This window comes from Mchenga conophoros, linkage group LG6 (assembly GCF_057382185.1).
Source record: "Mchenga conophoros isolate Kocher_MC1m ecotype Shallow Benthic linkage group LG6, M_conophoros_male_GT1.1, whole genome shotgun sequence".
NCBI classification, from domain to species: Eukaryota; Metazoa; Chordata; class Actinopteri; order Cichliformes; family Cichlidae; genus Mchenga; species Mchenga conophoros.
This window is the reverse complement of record NC_140531.1, coordinates 40,671,909-40,693,822: the sequence shown is the minus strand read 5'-3', so window position 1 is coordinate 40,693,822 and position 21,914 is coordinate 40,671,909. Positions and strand designations below refer to the sequence as shown.

Sequence of the window (21,914 nt, the reverse complement as noted above, 5' to 3'; positions counted from 1 at the left end):
TTTATGTAATATCAGCTTGCACACAATAAACAGTCTGCATACATAATATGGTTCACTGGATATTACTGATGTGGTTTGATAGGATTTCTTTTTGCTGAAATGATTTGCAGCAGCACAACATCTGCACGCCTCGACTTGATGCCTGCATGTTCCTCCTCTGTTTTTGTCTGTGTGACTCAGCTAAAGTGAGAAGTATTTATCACTTTCTGTGGACAGAAGGTCTTCGTGAATATTCATACGCTCGTGATTTGTGCATCATCGGTCCTTCCTCCCCACTGTGTTACACGCAAAAGCAGCTCTGCGAGAACAAGAGGCGACACGTTTAATGCATCTACCCTGTCCTGCTGTGTTCATGTTAACTCTTAATCAGCGCACTGGAATATCAATTAAAGTTGATTATTTATGATGCGCCTAATGAAGTTCTGCCAATTTAAGCTTGGTGTTGTGGCTCCGCAAGTGGAGCACTCACCGCCTTAATCATTCCCGCGCTTCCCTTCTTATTCCTCTCCTTCTTCTTCTTCTCCCGGTGCAAGATGGTAAAAGATACGGAGGGTGGGAGGAAGATTGCACCGCTGACACGCACACCTCAGAAAGGCCATAGTGCTTCTGCTGAGCTCTGTGAAGTATGAAATTAATTCATTGGTGTTGCTGCTTTCTTGAAGAATGTGCAGATGTAGCCACAGTGGGAGCCCCCACATTGTGCACTGTTGCTCCACCCGCCCAGAGGATTTAGTTTTGGAAAATCATGAAATTCCCCTTCAATGTATGAATTGTGGGAGATAAAGGGTAGAGGTGGAGGAGAAGGAGGAAGCACCAAATTGACACATCTGTGGAGCTCTGCTCCAGCTGTTGGCTATCCTAACATTACATAAAGAATCAAACTTTAATGTGGCAAAGAATGCAGAACAGGGCATTAAAAATAAATCAAAATGCTTGACATGCACTTTGCTATCTGCAACATCTCTGCTAAACTAACAGCTTAAAGGAATACAGCCGAGTCCATGTATGTAAACATGGAAATGAGGAAAGTTTTAGGATTTAGATCCAGAGCAGGATGATGATCAACGGTGAGCACGCCATCTTTACAAAATGATGTCAGTGAAAATGAAAGGAGGATGTGTCCATGAGGTCTCAGAGGATTGCTTCTAAACCACTTCTGAGGAGAAAACAAGCAAATTTCACAGCATTTCATGGAGGATAGTGGAGAAAAGTCTTCTTTACCGATAAATTAAACTTAGAGATTAGTGTCAGTGTGATAAAGGTGTATGTAGGGAGACTAACAGGAGATACTGCAGTGGATTAAACCCTCAGTAACCAGTGTTGGGCAAGTTACTTTGAAAAAGTAATTAATTATAGTTACTAGTTACTTCTTCAGAAAAAGTAAATGAGTTAATTACTTGAAAAGTAACTCAGTTACTAATTACTTTTAGAATCTTGTAACTATTGCGTTACTTTAAAAAAATGTTTAACCCTCTGGAGTCCAGGGTATAATTGGCCATTTTTAACTACTTTTGAATTGTACCTCTATATTTCACCCTTAAAAACTATTTCCTTTGCCTTGTTTGGTATCATCCTTTTCAGCACAACCTCACGTGTCTGAATTTACAGTTATGTTTTCATTTTGACATACTGTATTAACACAATTGATCTAAAATCAGACAAAAAACATAAAATCCGAGTAGAAAAAGTTATATTTTTTACTGTAACAACCATAAACATGTTTATTGAATCATATTTTATAACTTTAAATGCAAATATAAATTGTCAATTTTAAAATCATATGCACACAAAGTTATTTGCAGCCATTTACCTTTTACCCTCTTGTTTCTTTTTTCAGGTGTTCTGCATTAAATAAGTAACACAAATTATTTGTGCCACTCCAAAAGAAATAATTTCTGTCCACTATAAAGGAAACATCACAGCCTGATACCTGCAGGTCTGACAGCAGCAGGTGTATCACTCCTGTTTCTACCTGGAGACAGCAGTCGCCTCATTGTTCTGACAACACAAAACTATCCACAACACTACACGCTAACTACACAAGACAACACATTAACTACACACTGCAAACACGCTAAACATCACAAATCTCTCACATCTCCAAACTTGCTCTCTCTCTTTTTCTGCTCTCTCTCTCTCTCTCTCTCTCTCTCTCTCTCTCTCTCTCTCTCTCTCTCTCTCTCTCTTTCTCTTTTTCTGCTCTCTCTCTCTCTCTCTCTCTCTCTCTCTCTCTTTTTCTGCTCTCTCTCTCTCTCTCTCTCTCTCTCTCTCTCTCTCTTTTTCTGCTCTCTCTCTCTCTCTCTCTCTCTCTCTCTCTCTCTCTTTTTCTGCTCTCTCTCTCTCTCTCTCTCTCTCTCTTTTTCTGCTCTCTCTCTCTCTCTCTCTCTCTCTCTCTCTCTCTCTCTCTCTCTTTCTGCTCTCTCTCTCCCTCTCTCTCTCTCTCTCTCTTTTTCTGCTCTCTCTCTCTCTCTCTCTCTCTCTCTCTCTCTCTCTCTCTCTTTTTCTGCTCTCTCTCTCTCTCTCTCTCTCTCTCTCTCTCTCTCTTTTTCTGCTCTCTCTCTCTCTCTCTCTCTCTCTCTCTCTCTTTCTCTTTTTCTGCTCTCTCTCTCTCTCTCTATCACTCCTAAAACTTCCCCCTCTTCCTAAACAACCAAATGTCATGTCGCTATATCATTTTTTGATTGGTCGACATGGTGCATTTTTCCACCAACACCAACAGGCTGTTTTTTGTTTTGTTTTTTTATTTTTTGCTCATAAGCAGAGAGGTCTCGCTGCGCTGTCCTTAGACAGTAAACGTGACTAAACTATTGAGGAAAAAACGTCGCGTATATATTATTTATCATGACTTTGGTTTTACGTGGCCTATCAACACAGTTTATAAACTGGTATATATCACCTTGTTGCTTTGTCATCTTGAAGTGGTCATGTGATTGGCTTACCACGACTACTTTATTCATCGTCAGTCAAACAGCAGCACTCATGCGATTGTTTTGCTCCCTGAGCTCCAGGTGTTGTGGGAAAAAGTGATCGTGGGGCAGAAAGTGATTGCGGTAAACTGAAGACGGCTTCAACCATCTGTTTGTTGAAAAGTAGTAACGCCACGGCACTGCATTTTCTTGTTAGTAACGAAAAGGGCGTTGTAACGATAGAAATAGTAATTAGTTAGATTACTCGTTACTGAAAAAAGTAACGCAATTAGTAACGCTGTTACTTGTAACGCTGTTATTCCCATCACTCCCAGTAACACATGTGCCTGACCAAGGAGAAGCTGCACTTCAGAGACATGCTCAATCCTTTGATCTGCATCTTTATGGACAAGTAAAAGATTCCTGACAGGAGAGAAGCCTCCCGGAGCAATGTCCGATGATGGGATAACAGTTATAAAATGGAATCCATTCAGCTCAAGTGATGACGCTTTTAAAGGAAAAATGGGAAGAAAAAATAAAAGTTTTGTATATTTTCCAGTGATTTAACATGCCAATCAAATTCTAAAGCCAGTTATCAGTTGTAATGAAAGAAATACTCATAAAATAAGGAACCTTAATGTACATTTACTGGTATAATAATGAATTGTGTCCTGATAGATTCAACTGGATACAGGGATAGAGGGAGTCTTCTTCACACAAAGGTTAGCCTTGGAGTTCCACAGGGTTCAGTGCTGGGACCACTGCTGTTTACATTAAACATGCTTCCCTTGGGTAATGTTATTTGGGGGAAAAAAGCTGCACGTCTTACGAGTCACAGAGGCCTCTAATTCCTATTTTTCCAATTTTCCTCTACTTTTCTATTTCTAAATTCAGACAAACTGAGATTTTTGTATGTGGCTTTTAAAATCGTACAAACATGGTGTCTGGATGGCATTACCTTGGCCTCCAGTAACACTGTGAGGAATCTTGGAGTCCAGGATATGTCCATTAACACACGCATTAAACAAATATGTAGGACCGCTTTCTTCCATCTGCTCAACATTGCTAAAATTAGAAACATCCTGTCTCCGAGTGATGCTGAAAATCTAGTTTTGTATGTTTGTTTCTTCCACACTGAGCTTTTATTTTATTTTTTTGTTCCATCCACCTATTGTGCAAATAATTAAAGAATGCATGTAAGTGTTGGACTTGGAACTTCAGTGTGGTTCTTGAATTTAGAACCTAGATGTGTTAGACTTAATGTGATTACAGTTTGGGAAATGTTACACCCAAGACTGCTTATACCTCACTTTCACTCCCAGCACCGGGCTAATGGGTTGGAAATGGAGTGAAAGTGGGTACAGAGAGGATACAGACTGGAGACAGACACGACAACAACACGATCTCCCATTGACTCCTATATCCAAATTTGCATTATCAGTTAACCAGGAAGCGTGTCTGTGGACTGTGGAGACCATGCAGACTCCACACCAAGGTTATAATAGTTAATTAACATGAAACTAGAAAACTAAAGCTAAACGTGAGAGAATCTTTTTAATTACCTGAAATAAAAGTTAAATGAAATGTAAGAAAACAGTAAAAGTAACAAAAAAAATATTTTACACTAAGCTAAAATTTGTCAACATGGCCTGCATGAAGATGCTTTGGTGCACTTGTTTCAAAACTATAAGAGCTCACTTTGCAAAATCAACACTTTATGCCGTTTTTTTCCTCCAGCCATGTCCAGTATATGTTCAAGCCTGTCTTATGTTTTTGCATGCAGCTGCCTGCCCCTGTATGTCATTTTTGCATTGTAGCACCTTCTAATATGTGTCAAATGGACATCTTGGAGTCTGACTAGCACGAGGAGCAACCTTACACAGTATATTATACAATGAACTTCAAGGTTTTTTAGAAGCAGCTAAATTTCCTTAGTGACAAAAGTTCAGTAATTTGTATCTGGATGTTGCACTGAACCCTCCCATCACTCTCTTTTGTCTCCATTCAGGTTTTGATGTCTCCAGCCACAGCAGCGAGGACCAGGAGAGGTGGATCGGAAGGAGGCTGCTGCAGGACACGGACAACAACAGCAGCGAGGAGACAGATTTACAAAAAGGAACAAAGAACTGCACTCCTCCAGGTAAGACAAGATGAAAGAAAGAGGACACCCAAGTGCGCTCCCCCCTCCCTCTCTCCCCACTTTCTTCTTCCCCAGAACAAAGAGAGGGAGACCAAACCATCCTCACCACTCCCTGTCCCTTCTGCCCACCCCCACATTTTGACTTCCTAATGTGGGGTAACCCAAATTGTGAGGTCAGATGATTTCCCACGAGCGCACGCAGCAGCAGGCGGTGACATTCTGGCTGCCTCAGCGGTTTTCACACTCAGCCTTCGTCACATTTTTTTAGGATCCTGCAGATTTCATTCTCACTCCCTGCACCTAGCTTCCCCTCTCTGTCTCACACCGACTCTCTGTCATTCTTTCCCTTCTTTTTCCCCTCACATTTTTTTTTCCTGGCAGATTTTAAAAGGCAGAAAAAAAAAACCCTGTTTCCACGGCAACCTTTTTGTCCCGTCATCGTCGAACATGTGAGGATGCTTCGTTTGTGAAGTTTCAAGTCACTTTTGCAAGGCTAGAAATCAGCCACTTGTAATTAGTTTTTCGGCATCACATTAAACTGATTGGAGAAACTAAAGTAGCTGAAAAACTGCAGTTCCTCTAATGGCCACTTGAGGCCGACTCTAACAGTGGGTCAGTCCCCATAGACCCCACATGTTAAAATCCTCCTTTACAGCAGCTTTGAGTTGCCACTTTGTGACAGCTGTATCTCACCTATTTAAGACCACAATGAACCCATGCGTAGATGTTGTTGACACAGACAGCTGGGGGCCATCTTCTACACTTCAACTCTGCTTTTTGGAGTTACTGAAGAGGGTTTGTGATGTTGGTGCCTTTTAGATATTTATTAACATGACAAGTAAAATGGCTTTTTGTGCAGTGCAGACTGTCCAAGAAGTCTGTGATCCTGTTTTGATGAGTGAAATTCTACTATTTTAATTGTCCATTAGCAGGTATCTGTGTGATTCACATATACGCTCTATGGACAAGTCGACAGCTTTCATGCAAACTATGTGTGACCATGACAACCTGCTAGTGACTAAGGACTAATCACAAGGAGGGTGTTGGTATGACACTGTATACCTCCTTGCAACCAATTTCATGTTAGAGCCTGGCAGCAACCTCCAGCAACTGGTCAGGTGATACACATGTTTCTCTAGTAGCCGGTGGTTTCCAGGGGGTCCCTGACCAGTCTCTAGGACTGTGTAACGGGACCTTAACACTTAATAATAATTTATCCTTTTTTACCATAGAGGGGATAAATATTTCTATATCTAAGCTAAAGAATTAAAGCTAAAAGTTTGAGGCATGGAAACATTGACGAAAGGTGAATGGTGACACAGATGGCAGTAGCTGCTAGCTGTCTGCTAGGTTTTACCTCAGCTACTTGGAGTCACCGAACCAGATCTGTGGACTGTGTTTGTGCTGTTGGTGCCTTTTGAATCATTTTGCAGGAATGTGGCTTCCTGTCGGGTTAGTTATATCAGAAATATGTTCTCTAACGAGGCTAGCAATTAGACTGTTTTTATCCAACAAACTGTCTAATGAAGCGTGCAACACTGCAGCATCCAGCATGCTAAAAATGGGAATTTGACTACAGCCATCTTTCATATACAGTCTGTGGGTGTAATGCATCCTTAGGCAACCTTGTAGTCTCACCATCAGCTTCTCTGTTGCTATTTTTAAAAGTAAATGGACTGAAATGAGACGTTCGGTGCTGCTATAAGTGATGTGGAGAAAGGTGACATTTGTCTCTTACCTTGAGCGGAGACGATTGTCCTCCCTTCAGAGGGTGAGGCGGTCCTTGGTGAGCTCGTTAAGCAAAGTGGCCATCATCAATCTCCTTTCTCACCCTCTCAAGGTCGTCACTGTCATCTATAAAGAGAGCCGAGGTCAAGGTTCAACTTATTCCCTTCTCCTGCTGATTATACTGTAGCTGTTCTCCTCTCTCTGCTAAATTTAAAGCTCACGCTCCGGTGGCTTCAGCCCCCAGATTCCTCCTGAGGACAGCAAGGTTTTTGCTAAATAACCTCTATTTTATGAAAGTCTTGCGCCATTCTAGTCATTTCTGCTTGAATCTGGATTAAGGCACATTTGGCGTACTCGTATGAGAACTTGTTGAGTCATCCTACATCTGACCTCTGAGTGGAAATTGTTGGCGTGTTTTTGAAAAGTGCAGGATGTGTAGAAGAAGTAGAGAAAGCAGTACATGTTTGTATTTTATGATGTATTTTATGTAGATCAGTGACATAGTAAGTAGGGATATGAAGGAGACTTATTTAGTACGCTGTCATGGATGAAGCTGTAGTTTGTGTCCAATCGCAGACCTGCTATTATTGTTCACTGTAGTGAATCATAAGGAATCTCCAAAGAGGACACACCATGTTATTAGCGGTGGGGCGTCGTGCTGTACCTGTGATGTATGTGAAAATAGTCCGCTGAAGGATAAGACGTCTGGTGAATGGCCTCAAGAGTTCACGAGGCTAGCAGTTCATGGTTGCATTAGCATGAAAAACCAGAATCTTCGCCAACTATCGGTGGTCAATTCACACTCTAGGAAATGAAAGCAGCACGTTTTGATGAATAGAAGAATGCAGACTGATGTTAGCCACTTCTGGCACTTATAAATCTGTTACATTAGAAAATTGTTCTGCAGCCCAGATGTGGCTGCTACAACACACCTGACATCTGGCCCATGTTGGGTGGACCTGTGGATGAGGTAAGCCAGCCAGACACATGACTCAAAGTAGTCTGTAAAGGCCCATAGATAAGTATAACTAACTATATCTGCAGGCAGTGCTTGGGCCAAAAAGCCCATAGCTATCTTAGTACTAAGGAGGAGGTGATCACAACCACTCAAGATAATGTTTGTGATTCCAAGTGCCTATCAGAAGCAGCTCATATACAGTAAATTACTGCTCACCTAGCATTCTGGTGGTGGTGGGGGGTAAACAGTCCCAGGAAACAGGATTTCAGTGCAGATGTGAGGTCTCTAATCAGTTCTTATACCAAGCAGTTTCTTAAAATGCTTGGTACATCCTTCTCATTCCGTTGTTATACTCCACACCTGAGCCAGTCGTAATAGTGACAGAGCCCGGTCCAGGATCTGAACACAGCTTGATCTTAGTAAGGGGATGCGCCACATGAGTTAGGGTTAGTTAGTTAGCTTGAACATGTTGCCATAACTCCACCACCATGTCTCCCTTGACTGATCTCGACAGCCCTACCAAGGAGTTGAAGCAGCACTCCAGATGTTAGCAGGCCTTCCAAACTGGGAAATCTGTCTCATGTTGCTCACCCATTCTTTCTGCTGTTTGTCTTCTGATCCAGGAAGACCGTTTACCTTTCTGCTTTTCCTTCAGAACAAATATAGCACCATTAACGAAGAGACCCTAGCATTGCACTGTGCAGTATTTTGATTTGTACAGTGCTGCACACACCTCTTTTTCTTCACATTTCCTTGGAAAATATTAAATGAGTGCTGCACGCTGTGAACTCTCTTGGGCAGCTCTTGTAATTTCTGTTAGTAGTCTTCAGGAATAGTTCTCCGGGTTTCTTGAAATCTCTTCTTTGAATTCTTTATCTTCTGTCAGGATGATTCAACACAATAATGTTAATGTCCGGGCTCTGGGGAAGTTTTTTTCTGTTAGTGTGTTTGGGATCAATCAGCCAGCTTTCACCACATGTTGGTTCAGAATCTGACTTTTCTGTGTTCACAATTCCTTTAATTTTGAAAAGATCTCCAACATCACTGGCTGACATTCAGCCTCAAACGTGACAGAGCCTCCACCGTGTTTACAGACGCCTGTAGACGGTCACTGTTGTACCTCTCTCCTGACCAAATCTCACTCCACTGATTTTAAGTCTAGTTCTTATGTCATTTGGGATACCTCCGGCTTTTCTCCGTTTCCTTTCCTGAAAAATGACTTCTTGAAAGCCACCCTGTCATTGATGATTGATTTCTGATGAGTCTCTATTGAACAGTAGATGGATCAGTAGCTAGATTTGCTGCTATTTCTCCAGAAGATGGCTTTCAGATATTGTTGATCTGTAGTAGGTAGTTTTTAAACTTGATGCGTCTTCTTTTGTAGGCCACTTGTCCAATTAGACATTTTTTGTGATGTTTATGTGTGGACACAAAACTGATTCAATCCTCTGAAATCCTCTGAAAATGGTCAGGTACAAGGAGTTGAGTGAAAATGAGTGAAAAAGTAGACAATGTCTAAAGTAAAGATCTTCAGAAAGCTGAAAAACTATTGTTCAAGACCAGTTTAAGAAATAAAGAAAGTCTGGCTCCTTGGAATTAAAATATAAAGTTGTGAACGGGGGTGCAAAATACAGTATGTTAGCTCCTCTTTGCAACCTGTTGTTGTTTAACAGAGATTAGTGTGCTGCACCAACATTATCCCAAATTACAACTTAGACATCCATCTCACAAATGGTCAGGAAAATCTGGTTCCTGATAGGTTGGGCTCCACTAAAAACAGCCTGCTGTGGAAAATGGTTTACAGTTTCCAAGAAGTGAATTTAGACCCGTGTCAATGTGATGGAAATGCACTCAGTTCCTTGTCTCTGGGTAAAGTTCCTGTGGTGGAAACTGGGCTCTTCATAACTTGCATAGTCTCACATCAAAAGCAAAAATTTCAGCATTTCTGAGGATGAAAAGCAGCTGGTGTTTCCATCCATGTCATTGTGCAACTTTTAATTTACTATCGGGACTGGTTTTATTAACTTCCACTCAAACGGCTAATCGAGTGATCAGCTGGTTTCGTGTGGGATCGTGTAGCAGCTTGCACATGCATTTGTGCACAGCAGAGTGTGTGTGTGAGTTATTTCCACAGCTTGCCACAGTGTACAGCACAAGGCTGGCTGATGAGGAAGTATCCCAACATGAGCTCTGTGTTCTGGGAGGATGCAGCGCGGCAGAGGCACTGACTGATTGTTGCCTGAAATTAGAGACCTGCTGATCAAGTGCTCGAAAGATGATGGAGAGAGAGCGAGAGAGGCCCTCATTTGCTAATTTCCCCTTCCAGCCACACATGAAACAAGCTATCATACTCGTCATTACTTCTCTCTTCGTGATTTTAATTACGAGGACCCCGCTGCTTCTTTTTATTTCAGGCACTTGTTTATGCCTTCTTTCCATCACCACGCCATTTTTTAGTCAAGGGGAAAAAGAAAGGGAAGCACAGCCAGTGGCTGGTAGTAACGTTTGAGAATAATGTGTCACCTTTGGTAATTATTTCTTTGCCCATTTGATCTTTTTGGCCATGCTCTGAAAATATCAAGGAGAGTTTGCCTAGAAAATGTCTGTAGAGAGGTGGCTGTGTGTTTGCTGTGTAGGTGAGAACGAGCAGTCTTATTCAGAACGAGCCCTCTCTGTGCGGCTCCTGACCTTCCTTTTATCATGAAAAACAAGAGTGTTTCATTTTGGTGACTTTGCTGCCCAGATCCAGCCCTTCCATGCATGAATAATGACAGCCAGTCATTGCTGAGTCACTATTTGATTCAAACTAGTCTCAAACTTGCTTCTTGTTTTGGAGGAAGTATTTAATGGCCATGGACTGCATATAAAAGATGAGTTATTGCTTCCTGGTTTGAAAAGTACCTGAATACTTTCTCATGGCCAGCAGGGATCTATGGGAAACCAGGTTTACTGCTCACTCCAATCTGAGGGCCTCAGGAAACAATTTCCTGATGAGTTTCTGCTAGTCTCCCGTCTTACTGATTAAGATTTTTCGACCTCGTTCTCTTCACATTTGGTTTCCAAACATCACAACAACAACAAAAGCTTAGCTCAATGCTGTAAGCAGGACCTTACTAACCAATGGCTTATATGGGGTTGTGAAGGTGGCAGTCAAAGCTGATGTCCAAACATCCCTCAGCCACTTTTTCCAGCTCTTCTAGGGCAACACAAAGACATTCCCAAACCAGCCGAGAAACATAATCTCTCCAGTGTGTCCTGGCATAGCGCTGAGAGGAGGCCCTGCCCGAAACACCTCATCTAAGAGGCGTTCATCCAGAAGACGTTTTGTTCAGATATCCAAACACCTCAATTGCCTCCTTTTGATGTTGATGAATATGGGTTCTACTCAGAGTCCTCCCAAATAACCAAAGCGTATTTCTTCTGCTTGTATCTCCACTCTATTTCTTTGGTAACAGCTCAAGAGCTTAGTTAAGGTTAGGAATGTGGACTGACCAGATTGACACCTTTTTCAAAACCTCAACATCTCAAGGATACTTGCGGGTGAGTGGGAGTTCAACTAGTCAACTAGTGTTTTGGGGTTACTGGAAATACTTTCTCACTTCACTTTTTTAACAGCTCATCCATCCGGATTTAAGTATTAAGTTTGGGGTGTGGCTCCTCTGATTAAATATGGCTCGACATAGGCAGCTGTAGCCTCTACCATGGATAAGACCAGGCAGGATTGAAGGAGGTCTCCACTTAGAGACCATCGAGTACAAAGTGGCTGCATTTTACTTTGATGCCCCTACACCTATAGAGGAAAAGAAGAAAAGTCCACCTTAGAAGAAGTAAATGGGCAACGATTATCCGCAGTAAATCTGAAAAGATGTACGTTTTAAGCTCACGGCCACGAACCCGCACGCTCACATGCACTTCATCATGCAAAAACATCCCCACAGCTTTTCCTTCAGTTTGCAGCACATTGGCAAACAGATTGCTTAATGTAACCCCCCTGAGCATCTCTGTGTACAGTAGCATTGGCTGTGTGATTAGACAGAGCATCTGGGTACCCCGTACACGTGACTGCTCTCTCCAGGGGTCTTTCCCCGGTGGCTGTTATTAAAGTTCCTCTCCACTCAGCTCAGCTCAGCTTCAACGCAATGCTCCATTTTAGGAAAGGAGGTTGCTATGACTTAATCAGGGCTTCCCTGTGAGAAATGTGCTGTGTGTGTGTAGATGAACTGTTAAGAATAGTATTGATTAATGCGAGGGTGCTGGCCCTGGATTCAGCAGCGAGGAGGAGAGGGTGTGCTGTTTTGCTTAGCGTGTATGTTCACAGATGTGCACATACATACACAGGGGGCTGGAGGATGCCCTCACTTCACGTGGGCATCCTGCAGCTTCCTCCCCACGTGCCAGAGGTAACTGAGTAAGCATCACCACAACACAGCTGATGAATTAATCAAGGCAGAATCCAGTGATTTCTCCTTTAATGTCTAACAAAAGCCCTCCAATCAAAAGCAAAACTGACCCAAAGAGGAGTGATTTCCTCAGAGAAATCCATTGTTAAAATTACATTAATAACTGTGAGTGGGTTGCATATTAACAGTTGCAGATGGAGGCAAAGTTCTTTCATAACTGCCTAATGTGCAGATTGGGAAAGTCATCTTGTCTTGTTATTGCAGGAGCTCCGTGCTCGGGGGAATAAGACCAATCCATCACAGCAATTAGCTGAGCAGAAACTACCCTCCACATCAGCTCCTCCTGGTTCTCCCTCACTCTGCGTCTCCTGCACCTACAAAACTCATCCAACGTTACATTTCATGCTGTTTTCCTCTCACTTTGATTGTGTTCATCCGCTCGCCACGTGTGGAGGAAATCTTACTCCTGCTGAATTATAGAGCTCAGGTTGTTTGCCAGCAGCGAAAGCGACTTGACACACCTTTAAAGATTCATCCTGCTGGTTGTGACTGCGACTGAGCAATGTTGAGGCTGTTTCCTGAGCCACGAACATCCCTCTTTACTGTCGTGCTCCCAAAGCTCCCACGTAAAGTTTTGCTCTGAACAGCACACTGGGTGTACAAATAAACTTCTTACCGAGCTGTTGGTTCTTTGATATGCTTCAGTTGTTAAAGTTTGGGTATTTTGGATAAAAGCTAACAGAAAATAAGAAAAAGTCCTGGACTTGAATCCTGATGTTGTAGTTAAAGTGTTGCTGTTTTACATCCATAGGACGCCAGGAGATTTTTAAGGGTTTTTGGTGCTCTGGGGTAGATCCTGAAGTCACTGCGCATATTACAGATCTCATCTGGCCTATAAAAACCTTGGGATCCATCAAATATACCTGGAAATAGCAGCTGGAGGAAAGGATGTCAGGAATACCATGTTTAGCTGCTGTCGCTGTGGGACTATTGGGATGGATGGATGGAATTCCCTAATAAAGAAAGTACTTCTCCCTCATTTTAAATTGGTGTGACACTAACAAAGACTCGTGGTTTGCAGTAAATTTAAAAACTGACTTCTGTGGAGACAGTTTTGAAGCCAGGCGGCGTGTATGTGCCACACAGCAGCACCTAAAAGATTAAAAGAACAGAGAGTGTTTGATAAGGTGTTTGATTTGCTTTATGGGGATGAATATTTCAATCTGTCAGATTGCCTTTTCTGAGGATGAGCTCTTCACACAGAGATGCCAAGCGACCAGGAGGCTTTGATGATGACTGACAGATCCACGGCTCCCGAATGGTAGAGCTGGCAGTTTCAGCTCTACCAAGGGAAGCATTTGTAAACAGCTAAACTGAATTATTGTCCTACTGAAAGAAAGAGAAGTGATTACACGTAAACATAAATAACAGATGGATGTACAGCTGATTATAAAGTCCTGTCTGTTCATAGCTTTGAAACATCAGCCAGTGAAAACTGTATCTGGTTCCTTACATGTAAAATGCTGGAGATTAACTGCTGATTGAAAGGACGTGTGTGTGTGTGTGTGTGTGTGTCATATCTCCATGTGGCCCAAAAATTGGAAGTTTATTATACTTATGGGGACCAAAATCATGGTCCCCATAAGTTTGAAGACATTTTTGAGACTCAAAATGTGGCTTTAGTGACGGGGTTACACGTGGTTATGGTTAGGCTTAGAGTAGGGGTTAGGGTTAGGCATTCATTTTTGATGGTTAGGTTTAGGGAAAAAACAGGACATCAGAATATATCGTCAGAAATAAATACATCATTAAAATCATAAGTGTCGACATCATCAGATAAAAGGCTGATGTGCTGCCTCGGACCTTCGTATGGTTACTTGAAAAAGCCTGAACAAGAGTTTAAACAAAGTAAAGTTGTAAAACAGTTCTACCTAAGTCATAGTACAAATGTACTTTTACTATACTATGTACTATATAGTATTATCTACTATACTGTGATCCAAAACCCCCAAATCGCATATACTTAATATACAACTATACATGCATCTAAAGCATAAATAATTCTGATGCACAATCATATAAATATACTGTTTGTTCAATTGGTTAAAATGAATTTATATAAATGACTGTTGCAGCTCAAGATGATCGTAATCAAGGAGATGCTGCTAACTATAAATAATAATACAGTGTGTTATATTTTTGGATTGATATTTTTAAAATCTACAAAGTAACAAGGAAAGTAGTAAAAAGCAGAATAACATAGAGCAGTAAATGTAGTGAGTTTAAAAGGTCCTATCGCTGCTCTTTCAGGCTTTTGTGACCAAGCCTGAAGTCATTGTGGACCAAGATGAAATATTTTTAACTTGCACAGATGCAGATTGACATCATGTGGCACCAATTCAGTGAAAAAAAGTCTTTGCATAGACTTTGAATGTAAATGTGTTGCACAGAAACTTCACGTCACATTTGTGGTGAATGCACACCAAAGACCCTGCCTTTATTTAGTCTTTCTGGGACTGAAACACAATGAATGAATGATATTTAATGTAAAGGCAGGACTGTAAGGAGCTTGGAAAGAGAACCGACTCTACTTCTTTGAGTTTCTTAAAGACTTTTCATCAGAGAAGCTTCTTCAGTTCTAAAACCAAATGCTGGAGAGTCCCAGGTGTTTAAACCTTAGTGGGAGTTGTCCCTTCACACCAACGACTGTATCTCATCACGTCAGCCAAGGTGTGAAAACCTCAGCAGAGGTTTTGGGTGAAACCTTGCCTCAACCTATAAGGTGATGTATTGTGTCGTAAGCTCCGCCCTCTGTTCAAGGATGGTTGTTCACAGCGGACATAGATGGCCTCTTTCAGTCCTCTTTCAAGCCATCTGTATTATCCATCCAAAATGTGAACATTGGCATCCTGGAAAGAGTGACCTTTATCCTTCAGATGCAGATGCAAAGGTCGCTCTCTTGAGAATGCCAATGTTCAGATTTTAGACGGAGAAGACAGACGGTTTGAAAGAGGACAGAAAGAGGGTGATTTTCAAACTGAGCATCAGAATGGGAAAGAAAGGTGATTTAACTGGATTGCTGTGGTTGTTGGTGCCAGACAAGCTGGTCAGTATTTCATAAACTGCTGATCTGGGGTTTTCTTGCAGAACCATCTCTATGATTTTCAGATAATCGTCCAAAGAAGAGAAAGTATCCTTTTTTTTTTTCTTTTTTTTTTGAAGAGAAGAGAAGAGAAAGTGTCCAGTAGAATGGCCAAACCGATTCAAGCTGACATGAAAAGCAAAAGTAACACAATTCACACAGCGTCAGCAGAACTGCACAGCACAAGACTGGAAAAAGGTTGCCTAAATAACAGTAAAGAGAATAAAGGAGCTATTGAAGCACGTTTCTAAATACTTAGAGAATTTGATGGCTTCTGTGCAGAAGCTTCTGGGTGGCTTCACTCAGTTAGAAACCCTCCAAAGCAAAGCTGACTAATTTGACCACAGCACATCTAATGCTTTCACTGTGTTTTTTTTAACTACTTGTGAAACTCTACCTGTTTTTATCGAAACCCGGAGCTCGTTTAAAAAACCACAAAGTCCACACAGAAGCGTCCTGGCAGGGTTCAGACCCTTGACCTGTTTCCTTTGAGACAACTGTGCCAACCACTGATCCACCGTGCTGCCTGTTGTGTTATTAAGGCAGAAATGTGCTATAAATTGAAGTAAAGGAGGTAAAACACCACGAGATGCCACATGTAAACTGACTTAAACGTCAATGAGATCAGGACTGCAGAGAGGTTCTGCCTGTCGAAGTGTCCAGCAGTTTACTGAAAACTGTCAAAAGCGATTTCCTTCACGCTTCCTCACAGGCGTGCAAGATGCATTTTGGTGTGAAGCAGTGAACTTGATCTGAGCTTTTGTTTGTTTACAACAAAAATTCCTCAGGGTACCTTTAATATTAGATAACATCTGCCTCCGATGGGAAATGAAGTGACACACATCTGTAATGCAAGACAGTCAATAAAGCAGAGTAATAAAAGAACCCCCAACCAACAGAATATTTACTGTACACTCAGCTGATTGTGCGGTTATGTTAATATACTGTCGAGAAAACCCGGGTGAGTCAGATTGTAATTAAAAATGAATAAAAAGTGTTAAAAAGATTCAAGAAGTGAAGGAAAAGTGCAGACGGTGTAAATGTGAAAGTTATTGGTCTCTAACTTTGGATGCAGTACTGTGTCGCCACAGATGTGAAAAGATTTTCTATTCAAAGCTAAGCTGCCCTCCTGCTGAGGTAATGGGAATGTGGGTACAATCTCCTCCTCCAGTCACTCATAAGAAAAATGTCAGCACAGAACTAAAACTCTTCAGATGTTGTTCTCGTGGTGCCTGCAGGTTTATCGAGAGAGGACGAGGGTTGTGGTGAAGCTGCAAACACGTGTCCCCTCTCCAGTGACTGATCACAGGAGTCAACCTGAATCTCAGAGTCTGTTGCCTTTCGTATGTACGTGTTGTCAGTTACTGTATGAGTGGAGTTTGAATCGCTGCTCTCATTCATCTGATCTAAATGCAGCAGTTTTGCCATTTTTGTTCCACAGAGATGAGTCACGAGGAGGTAAGCTCCAAACAGACTGAACCTAACCAGCTCGCTGGGCCGCCTGTGTTTCCATGGTGATATACACTGTTTAACAGTGAGTCACCGTCAGTATGCCCAAACTTTGCACCGTGTTTGCACGGATTGATCTCGTTGACGTGACATGAAGGGATGACGCTGGAATTGGCTATTTTAGAAACCGCAGGAACCAAAAACTTTCAGCTGGTGCCACCTCAGTGAAGAGATCTTCTGTGCCAGAGCTGATAATTGGCGCCTTCACAGAAACCGCCTTTGAGATTACACCATCATCTTGTGATTTCTTGTTTCATTTTTTTTTTGCATCAGCTTTATACAATACATACTGATAAAAAGTTTCAAGAGCACATCCATGAAATCACAAGCCTTTGTGGATTTCAATATGCCCACAGACAGTTTAAATGGTGGGCGGAGCCACTGTGACATCACCCATTGGTTTGTGAAATGCTGTTTCAAAACCGAGGAGGAGCAAAATCAGCTGATCTCAATGCCGGCCTACGTCAGCTGATGGCTCAGGTGATATGCTTTACCCTGCCTGCAGCTGCTGCACATCTGCAAACCACTTTGCAACCCTACACCCCCTCAGCTGTTCCTATTCATGCTGCTTCAGACTCAGTCAGAAATGTTCTCGCTGCTGGGACGAGCAGGTCCCAGAGCAGACCCACAAAGCCAAATATAAATTACTGCAGCCAATATTCTTTTGATTATAGTGGTCCTGACTGACTTGCAGCTTCATTTCAGCTGTGCTGGCATCGTTTCTAACCGTAATAACAGCTTTGTACTCGCCAAGTTAATCACTGAGATCTGAGAGGACAGTAACAACAAACAAACAAAGACGAGCTGCTGGGTTTACTTCAAGAAATCATTTATTTCAGTCCAGTGCAGACTTTTTATCGTAAGGGATGATGGTACAGTGGTGATTTTTGCAGCAGATTAAAACTAAAAAGGTGATTTGTTTCCCAGCTTGTAAAACCTCTGATGTTTTTTTTAACTCTCGTCACTTCATGATGGGCTCTGATGAATTATTGCAAAGGGAACTTGTTTTTGTGTTTGATCCATCAGTTACCTGCTGAACTAAATCAGAGAGAGCCTGACGCAGCTTATCTTATTAATGCAGCAGAACCTCACTCGTGAGTGTGCGTTGTCTAGCTGAGTGATGCTGCATCACTGTTTGTTGAGCCTGATTTTTACTAATGCTCATATTATATTTCAGGATGTATTCCTTAATTGTAACAGCAGGTTTAAGGTGAGGATATTATCCCATCCTCAAGAAATACATCAACTTAAAACATAGCTGTAGCAGAATAGATATAGAGGCATTTGTTATTAATACAAAGATTTGTCATGCTCAGACCATGCATGCCTGTAATATAAGTGTGTGTCTGTGTTTGTGTGTGTAGATGTTTGTGGAGACACTGTGTTCATGCTATAAACAACGCAGCAAGGGACAAAAAGCAGGAGCCCTTAAATGTCACACATTACTCAGCACAATAGCCACGCTCACGACATGCGATGTGTCAGCCCACATCATCGTCGCCCACTGAGCATGTGCAGAACAGGCCCCAAGCTCTCCACGTGCGCTCGGCGTACACGCGGGATGTACGGGAGGATGAGCCCTTACGTGTCCCCATGGGTGGGAATGAAACTTTAATCGTTTGTTTCTTTATTTCGTTGTTTCGTGCCGCGATGCCTCTGCCTGTTGTCCTCGTGAGTGCGAGATTCCATTAGAGCAGGTGACAGCGACCGTCACTCCTCTTGGTCCTGTGTCATCATTACACTCTTCCCAACCTCAGTCAACTTAAACTCCCAGAATGCCTTGCTCCAAGTCATATGGTGCAGCAGCTAAAGTTAGGCAGCTATTTTAAGGATCTGTTTTGCATTTAAAAATGTTTTCTCGTTCTCACCCTTCCAGTTTTTTCTGTCACAACAGAGATGCAACGGTTAAAGGCACATTTCAGTGTTTTAGTGAGATCGAGCACACTGCTCTCCTACAGAGAGCTTCACAACCCTGAGCTGTTTGCATTTGAAAGAGATGACTGTGTTTACGCTACAGCTGAGCGGCTGTGCATTTCACAGTAAATATTAGCCCTTTTTTTTGTTTTTTTGTCAGACGATTGAGCCACGCATCAGTGATCTTATTCCCTTCAACTGAAAGCAAATATGTGTTCACGCCAGCTGTGACATGGTTAGTTTTTTCCCCTCTTTTATTTAGAGATTTCTCCAAAGAATAGCTGAAAGACAAAGCTGATCAGATGGCATGTGTAGCAGTCTGTCTCCGCTCGCGGCGTGCTCCGTGTGGAGTATCTCGTGCAGGAAGCGGCACACAGGATGGCCACTCTCGCCAGCTGTGAATACACTGGACTGTTACCCTGAGCTATTCTCACATCAGCTCAATATCACATCACACAGATGATCTTTTTACGATTCTTGCAGTTTGAAGGGATGTTATACTGTCATTACTGTTATTATTTTACAACTTTTATTCTTCTGGCTGTTTGTAAAATATGAAATGTTTTAATGCCATTATAATAAAGATAGAAAATCACACAACTAAAGGATAAATTATCTGCTCTTAGGCTCTCCTAACAAATGCACTTTAAAAAATAACTCCAGTAGGACTTGACCTTTAAACTTTGTAGCACAAACGCTTCTTCCTTCATACATTTGTTTAACTGCTTATCTAATTCAGCCATAAAAGGCTAGCATGTATCCCAGCTGTCATAGCGTGAGAGGCTGGGTGCATCTGGGCAGGTCGACCACAGGGCTGACACAGTGAGAAAAGAAAAACGTTCTCACCTACAGCCAATCAACCCAGAGAACCCGGAGAGAACCCACACAGGCACCAGCAGAACATGCAAAGTCCACACAGAAAAGCCTCAGCTGGCAGGTTTGAGCCAAGATCCTTTTGCTGTGAGGCGACAGTGCAATGAAATCATTGTGTGCCTGTTATGCTTTTATTTTAGATGCATTTCCCTTTTTGTTTAACCAGAATAATACACCAGAATGAGGTCTCGTGCTGGGTTGAAAACGTCAGGGTACCAGTTTATACATTGGGAAAAACTGTACACCTGCTCTGCATCACGTGTTTTCTCATGACCACATTTATTTCCACTACGTTTTGCAGTCGTTGCAGGACTCTCTTGTGGGTTTTTTGTTCTTTTTTTGCATTATTTCCTCTTCAGTGTGGTCAGTGCATGGGTGGTGCTTGTGTGTGTTTTGTCTTTGTTGCACAAAATGAAAGAAAGGTTCCCATGAAGAAGTTCTGACTGACTGATGATGGAATATGTATCATGTGATTGTTTGTTACCGTCTGGTATCGCTGTCAAATTTCCTCTTTATTCAGCATCATAACTTCTTGTTGTAACTCTTCTCTAATCATGTTCCTGTAAAGGTTGAGCCATCTTATCTTTGTTTGCAGATGTTAAGAGTTCATGTTTTTGTTCACTGTTCACTTTTTTTGTGGTTTTCAAATTGAGCAGAAATTTCTTGGGTTGTCAAAGTCAAGAATTCACATGATCATTTGTAAAGTATCGTGAATCCGTTTCTGATGAATCTGTCTGTATTCGTGAGTCATATTCTACAGGGGACTTTATTCATGCAGTAATCACTCAAAGTAACCCCGTATAGGTGTGGCGGTCTCTCACGTTTCTTGAGCTGAATCATTCCCTGCTGATTGGCATTCTTGTGAAGTTTTGGGAAACAATGTTGAAGCGATCTCCCTCTATCAATTCAGAAGTCTCATGAATGTTTTTTGTGGCTGTTGTGGTCACGTTGAAACAGCCACACGCTGTCCTGGATTGTTCTGCATGGTTGAGGATGCGGTAGAGTCCCAGAAGTGCTGTTTGAGGTAACAATATGCACTACTTTAAAAACATAAACACATTCACACCAGAACAGCAAGTGCTGAGCTGAAAACAAGCCTAAAGCAAAGGTAAAAACCTACCAGCTCTACTCCAGCTTTACCCGTTTACTGAACCCAAACTGTGCACCTGCTCATCATCACAGTTTTATTTCATTTTTTTTAAACTGGCCACCTAATCTTTTAGTCAAACAGGAACAACTCAGTTTAGACTCCTTCTTCAGTCCTCACTGCAACTATAGGCCAGTGTGAGTCTTTACTCTACATACATGTGGCTAAGACCAAACACCTGTTGACTGGTTTACAGAGGAGGCCCCCGCACTCTGTCTGATTATAGTGAGTCTGTGGCAGTGCAGCAATATAAAAAGTCAAACCAGGGATTGTTCTTTCCAATGAGTCAGTGCTTTGATTTTCTATGACTCACTTTTTGCTGGTCTTTAAAACTGTATCTTTAAAGGAGCAAATTGGTGAGGAATGTTTAAGATCAAAAACCAGGGTTTTGAGTTCATGGACTTTGAATGCTTATTAATAATTTTCTCTAATTTTCTCTTTGTTTGTTTAAATTTTCACTGTCACCTCTTTACAGAACATAACTAGAACTTATAACTAGAGTTTCTTAGTTTGATCAGTTTTTCTCTGTTTTCTTTTTGTGTCTTTTCTCTGTGTTTAGTTTATTTCTGTGTCTTGGTTAGTTTTCCTGTTTAGTTATTGTTACTTAATTGCTTGTCTTCTACGGCTGGTGTTGTTTTGCTTTTACCCCTATGATTGCGTTGATTGTGTGCACCAAGAGGTTAGGAAAGAAAAAGTGGGATATAATGAAGAAAATAGGAGTACTGGGCAAAAGGAAACGGTTTATAGTGTGTTGTATTTGAGACTGGAATACTAGGGAAGAAGAAAAAGATGGAAGGAGTACTTTGAGGAACTGTTGAATGAAGACAATGAGTGAGGAGGATGGATGGAGGAGAGTTAGTGAGTCAGGAGAACTGAGCATTAGTACGGTGGAAGTTGGGTGTAGTAGCAGAGAAGATGTGCTGCTCTTCACACCTCTCTGTGGAGTGAGTTAGTGGGGAATTCATTAATGGCATTTTTACATATTATTCATCTTCGGTGCAGCTCTGCAGACTTGCTAATGGAGATCAACTGAGGCATTATTCTGCATAAAATTGTCACCTTAGTAACCATGTAAACGTTTTGCTAAATGACAGTCTGATCAGAGTGAATAATTCATTGTGCAACAAAGTGAGAAAAACACACAGGTTACAGACTGCAGAGGATTTCACTTGTGCAACAAAATATCACAAAATCTTG

General features: G+C 41.8%; 1 protein-coding gene across 1 annotated transcript in view; it reads left to right on the top strand.

The window, feature by feature from the left end:
* The window catches only part of LOC146573326 (sodium/potassium/calcium exchanger 3-like), a 63,118-nt gene that overhangs the window by 1,667 nt on the left and 39,537 nt on the right, over window positions 1–21,914 (top strand). The window contains exon 2 of the mRNA XM_085278107.1: window positions 4,915–5,046. Within this exon, the coding sequence (XP_085134233.1) occupies window positions 4,915–5,046 (132 nt within the window). The remainder of the gene's footprint in view (window positions 1–4,914; window positions 5,047–21,914) is intronic.